Raw genomic sequence first — 6,164 nt, 5'->3', positions numbered from 1 at the left:
CATCTGCATTCACTTCTAGAGAGTGGTTGAAAATTTGAGTTTTCAGGAGCCAATTGTGATAGATGAAATATTAGATGGATTCTGGCCCGATAACCAGAACCACAGTGCCCAGGATAATATTTCCTGCTTGTTTCTTAGATCATTTTGTAAGAAACTGAGGGAAGGCAGTATCGGTGCTGAATAGGACAGTTGGTTTAGAGTTTGCTTAGCAGACTGAAGAACCAGACAAAGGGTGAATTCTGTGATCTTAGTTAAGGGGCATAGCTTCCTCTTCATGGGTTCTTATTGAGCTTGGGATCTGGGCCATAACAGACCAATGAGCATCCAGGAGCTTTGCCACTGCTGTGATGACCTACATCACCATGGATTACCAATAATAGGATCTGCCACTCGGAAGCTTGGGCTATACTTATTCAAAACTTGCAAGGTGATTTCTTACAGAAGAATATGGCTTCAGTTTCCCATTATTTCCTGCTAGTTCTTGTCTTTCTGGATTCACATGCAGCTCAGCCACCCTGTCTGCCAGGATGTACCTGCTCAGAGGACAGTTTCAGCAGGTGGGCTATGCTGACAAGATGCCAGGAGGTTGTAGGGGGTGGGCTATTTTTAGAGATGAAGTGGAGTGGGAACAGACCTAGATTTGGCAGGAAATCAGCCAAATCTCTAGCTGGTGCTAAACTTTGGAGAACTGTGCACTTTTACCAAAATGGGTCTCTTTTATTTCAAGTGAATAACACCTATTTTTTAAAATTCATATGCCTAATGCTAGAATAAACCTGATATCACTTGCCTGATGTTCTTCTTTCTTAAAGATATATGTACTTATTTTAGAGAGAGACAGAGAATGAGAGAATGTGCATGAGTTGGGGGAGGGGCAGAGGGAGAGAGAGAGAGCGGTAAAGTAGACTCCCCGCTGAGCTGGGAGCTCAATTCAGGGCTTGATCTCAGGACTCTGAGATCATGACCTGCATGTAACCAAGAGTCAGTCGCTTAACTGACTGAGACACCCAGGAGACCCCTCCAATATTCACCTTAAAGCTTTTGGTTTCTTGTACAGGGCTCTGCAGTGCATATCTATCTCTTTAGAAAAGATCCCAAGGAACCATCCTGAACAGTTAAAGTTGTTGAGAATTGAAAATTCACCCTTATTTGAACTGCCTCAAGGGTCCTTCATCAACATGAGCACGTTGGAATACCTTTGGCTTAATTTTAATAACATCTCTGTGATACACCCGGGAGCCCTAGAGCACCTGTCAGAACTGAAAGAGCTGAGACTGGAGGGGAACAAACTCCGTTCAGTACCATGGACAGCATTCCAAGCCACACCTCTCCTGAGGGTCTTGGATCTCAAACACAACAGGATTGATGTGCTCCCTGAACTAGCCCTTCAGTTCTTGATCAACCTGACCTACCTTGACCTATCCTCCAACAGGCTTACAGTGGTATCTAAGAGTGTCTTCTTGAACTGGCTAGTCTATCAGAAACACCCGCAGCCTGGCTGTGCAGCCAAGGTTCTCTCCAGCATGGTGCTAGCACTGCACAAAAATCCCTGGGTATGTGACTGTCGCTTGAGGGGACTTGTCCAGTTTGTAAAGTCCATCAGTATCCCGGTCATCCTGGTGAATTCCTACCTGATGTGCCAACGCCCTCTCTCCAAGGCAGGGCAACTTTTTCATGAAACTGAGCTCAGTGCTTGCATGAAGCCACAGGTCTCAACCCCCAGTGCCAGTGTCACCATCCAGATGGGACAGAATGTGACCCTGAGATGCCAGGCACGGGCCAGCCCTTCACCAACCATTGCGTGGACTTACCCCCTGAGCATGTGGAGGGAATTCAATGGTAAGCCACAGACACCCTCTCAATGTATCTGGGGGAATAGTGAGGTCTTACAGCAACCCAGTCCTCAGTAGGGATGTTCTATACCGGATCAATCGCAAAGTAAGTGTGCCAGTAAGATTGGGGTGGGCCTGAATTATACCCACCACAACAGAAAGTTTCCAAGACAGTGTTCCACTACTGGCATAATTTAAAATGGTCGCATGCTGTGCTCGCTTCGGCAGCACATATACTAAAATGGTCGCATGCAGATCTCTATGGGATACACACACACACACACACACACACACACACATATATGGACTTGACATATTGTATAAATATTATAAAATTATATATGAACAAATACGTTCTTTGAGAATCTTTTAGATGCAAAATACTGTGCTGTGTATTTTTTTTTAAGATTATTTATTTATTTATTTGTCAGAGAGAGAGAGGGAGAGAGAGCGAGCACAAGCAGACAGAATGGCAGGCAGAGGCAGAGGGAGAAGCAGGCTCCCTGCCGAGCAAAGAGCCAGATGCGGGACTCGATCCCAGGGCTCTGGGATCATGACCTGAGCCAAAGGCAGCTGCTTAACCAACTGAGCCACCCAGGCGTCCCTGTGCTGTGTATTTTTAAATCATAGAATTTCTGACTAGGACTGATTCTAGAGATTATCTATTAATTATTTCCTAAAATTTCTGGAGCGGACTCATCTGGGGGTACTTGTTAGAAATAAGATTTCCAGGTCCTGCCCTGGAGATTCAGATTCCTTGTGTCTAGGGAAGGGTCTGAGGTTAATGTATATTGACTAGGGTTCCTCTTCTCCACTCCTCCTTTCCCAAGTAATTCTTACCCTTGGGCAAGGTTGGGAATTCCTACATACTGGTTGAATTTTATACTTCCCACCACAGTGTTGTTCAGATCTTGTTAGTTTGAAGTTGTAATACTGGGACCCTGGGTGAGGAAATGACCCCCATGGGCCCCAACATTGGGGTTCAAGCCTGCCTCTCATGCCCTGAAACGCTATGCACTCTTTTTATACCTCAGCTGCAATCACCTTTATTGCAACCCTACAGGGCTGGGACACAGCACAAGACCAAGGATGGCCTCCCTGGTGACATCTTAATGCTGTCTAAACAACAACTAGGAATATATGAGTAAAACTTGAGAAATACAGTCAGTTACCCATATATTTCTTATGCGTAGAGACAAACTGCTGGAAGATTAAAAAATACCTAACAAAATGAACTGTTGACTTTTTCCTATCATTTTAATCACATCTTATTGGGTTAAGATTAAATACCAGTGAAGGAGAAATGTAGGATTTGTTTTTGTAGCATCTTGAAGAACAGTGAGATGCATGCACATGTCTTTTTTAGTGTTCTGTAGTCAGTTTCTTTGGTACCATGTTATATGTATCCTCTCAGTAATAACACAGTTCACACTGAGCACTTACTATCAAACTTAAAGAACGAGTACTATTATCATCCCATTTTACCAATGAGGAAATTGAGGCCAAAAGTATCTAAGCAACTGGTCCAAGACCATATACTTAGTAAGGGATAGAATCTAGGCATTTGGATCCAGACTCTAAGCCTCTCTATATCTGGGAAGTAAAAAGGCAATTTTTAAAAGTATATTTTTAAGATTTATTTATTTATTTTGGAAATAGAGAGAGCACAAGTTGGGGGGAGGGTCAGAAGGAGATGGAGAGAGAGGGAGAAAAGCAGACTCCCTGATGAGCATGGAGCCCAACACAGGACTCGATCTCATGACCCTGAGATCATAGCTTGAGCTGAAACCAAGAGTTGGATGCTTAACTGACAGAGCCACTCAGGTGCCCCCAAAAGGCAATTTTTGAAGCTCACAATACCACATCGTTGTAAGAGATCTCCCCAAGACCATGCTGTTAGCTCAGCAACACTTCCGGTGGTTTGCTGGGAACAGCTAGTGAGGTTGGAAGTGTGGTCTTTATAGGCAGAAGAACGAGGTTCCTGATTAGTCACTGCCTCTGAACATCTCTCCCTATGGGCAAGTTGCTTATTCACTCCTATCCTCAGCTTCTTATGTTTGAAACTGGGGTATTTACCTTACAGGGGGGCTGAGAGGCAAATACACAGCATCAAACATTGCTTAATAAATGGTCACCTCCAGCTTAAAAAGAAATAACTGGCATTGCTGAACTGTCCAGCTTTTTGTCAGAGACATGTCTATCGAGCTGCTTTGCTCTCTCTCTCCCAGTGTTGACTTCATCTACTGCAGAAGACACTGCTCTGTCGGAACTGATCATACCTGCTGCCCATCTGGTAGACAGAGGCAATTATACCTGTGTGGCCTCCAACTTCCTGGGTAGGAGCACCCTTGTCATCTCCCTCCACATCCAGCCCGTCCAGGCCCTGCCTCCCTCTTTCCCTTCACAGGACAATGCCTATGTTGACCTGCGGGTCGTCAGGCAGACGGTGCATGGGATTTTGCTGGAGTGGTTGGCAGTGGCAGATGCCCCCGAGGAGAAATGGTTCACTCTCTACCTTACATCAGATCAAACGCTCAGGAAGGAAGTGGTGCACCTTGGCCCCGGAATCAACACGTACGCTGTGGAGGACCTCCTTCCTGGCACGAAATATGAGGCATGCCTCAGCCTGCACGGCCAGCCCGCACACCAGGGCCGGTGTGTGGTCTTCGTGACGGGCAGAGACCACCACGAGCTGGAGGGCCGGGAGCGCCTCCTGCATGTCGCAGTGGTCCTGTGTGCGGTGCTGCTTGTGGTGCCCGTGGGTGTCTACGTCTGGGCAGCACAGGCTCCCTGCAGCTGTGGGGAACGGACGCTGCCCTGCTGTCCTCAGCACAGGAAGGCCCCTAGGTGCCCGCGTGCGGCGCCACAGCAGTGGGACTCCTCCTGCAGAGAACCCATCGCAGTCTGTGAGGATGGCCTGGGCCCCAGAGATGTTGAAGGGCATGAGGAGAAAGACAGAGAGGAAGACTGGGGCTGAACAGCTCAGGCTGGGCATGGCATTCATGGGGGATGGGCTTCGTGGCAGGGAACATGCGGCATTAGTCCCCAAACCCAACCTCTGTGGAAACTCAGCTTGCCTTGACTCATTTATTCAACACTATTTATTGAGCATTTACTCTGTTCCAGGCACTGAACTTGACACAATGATCAGGAAGACACAATTCTTCATGGAAGGGATGCTGGTCCAATTAATTACCTTACTATACATGATGGCTAGAAGTCAACACATATTACTCTTTCCATAGATATAGCCCTGTAACAATTACATAGGACATGCCACATGTGCTATCCTGTTGGAGAAAGATAGAATTCCACCCCTTTCTAGAGGTGAATGAGCAGAAGCCCAGCAAGTTACAGTGGCTTGTGCAACATCACCCATCTAACCAGCTGGTGGGGGCACCGCTTGAGAGGGGCTCTCATTCTGTTGTTTCCCCTAAATGTCTGCTCTGCCACATTCTTGTGTCTCCTTCAGAAAGTATTCTTCTTCCTCTTACTGCAAACTCCCAATGAGATCACATAAATTTGAGGCTCCAAAAAGCTCCCCTATGGGGCAATGAGAATCTGATGGGTGATGTGACTCTCTGCTTGTGGGTGTCTGTGTCCCATGAGCAGTCCTTGGGGCTCTGGAGAGCCTGGAGCCATTAGGACAGCAGGAGACTGGTTGCAACCCAAGGCTCATGCTCCAGGGGTTGTTAGAAAGTAGAGTTGAGGGGCACCTGGTTGGCTCAGTGGGTTAGGGCCTCTGCCTTCGGCTCCGGTCATGATCCCGGGGTCCTGGGATCAAGCCCCACATCGGGCTCTCTGCTTAGTGGGGAGCCTTCTTCCCCCTCTCTCTCTCTGTCTGCCTCTCTGTCTACTTGTGATCTCTGTCTGTCAAATAAATAAACAAAAAATCTTTAAATCTTTAAAAGAAAGAAAGAAAGGAAGGAAGAAAAGAAAGTAGAGTTGAAAGGGCCATACCCAGAAGGAACTGAATCTATATAGAATCAAATGACCCTATAATCATTATTATTACCATCTACAAGTGGGAGGGGGGCTACAGAACCCTGATTGCCATCCAGTCTTAGGCAATTCTGAGCTTCAGGCTTATTTTTTCAGCCCCATGTCCCTAGCGTCTCAGTTCTGGGGACAAGTGTCTATTACACGAATGAGGGTATAATCTCCACTCCCTTCCCCTATTAAATGTTTCAAGTTTTCCTATTAAACCCCTGAGAGGTAATTGTTTCCTCCTATCTGGGTGCACATGTAGTGTACCCGTGAACCCCAGAGAACCTCATTGTCCCTCCAGGCATCCCTGCTGGTTGGTGATCTTTCTCAGGATTTAAACCCACA

General features: G+C 46.8%; 1 protein-coding gene across 1 annotated transcript; it reads left to right on the top strand.

The window, feature by feature from the left end:
• Nucleotides 1-447: 447 nt before the first annotated feature.
• Nucleotides 448-4,809, top strand: LRIT2 (leucine rich repeat, Ig-like and transmembrane domains 2). Its single transcript, XM_044236827.1, has 3 exons — nucleotides 448-557; nucleotides 1,058-1,839; nucleotides 4,061-4,809. The coding sequence occupies exons 1-3, from the start codon at nucleotides 448-450 to the stop codon at nucleotides 4,807-4,809; spliced, it is 1,641 nt and encodes a 546-aa protein (XP_044092762.1).
• The last annotated feature ends 1,355 nt before the right edge of the window (nucleotides 4,810-6,164 follow it).

This window comes from Neovison vison, chromosome 2, assembly GCF_020171115.1.
Source record: "Neovison vison isolate M4711 chromosome 2, ASM_NN_V1, whole genome shotgun sequence".
NCBI lineage: Eukaryota > Metazoa > Chordata > Mammalia > Carnivora > Mustelidae > Neogale > Neogale vison.
Note: the sequence above shows the minus strand (reverse complement) of the source record. Positions and strands in the feature narration are given on the sequence as shown.

Bases quoted from the DNA above. Each gene is read 5' to 3' on its own strand.
- LRIT2 (XM_044236827.1), top strand. From the start codon at position 448: ATGGCTTCAGTTTCCCATTATTTCCTGCTAGTTCTTGTCTTTCTGGAT. The intron at 558-1,057 runs GTGGGCTATGCT...TTTCTTGTACAG, and splicing joins TCAGAGGACAGTTTCAGCAG to GGCTCTGCAGTGCATATCTA. The intron at 1,840-4,060 runs GTAAGCCACAGA...TCTCTCTCCCAG, and splicing joins CATGTGGAGGGAATTCAATG to TGTTGACTTCATCTACTGCA.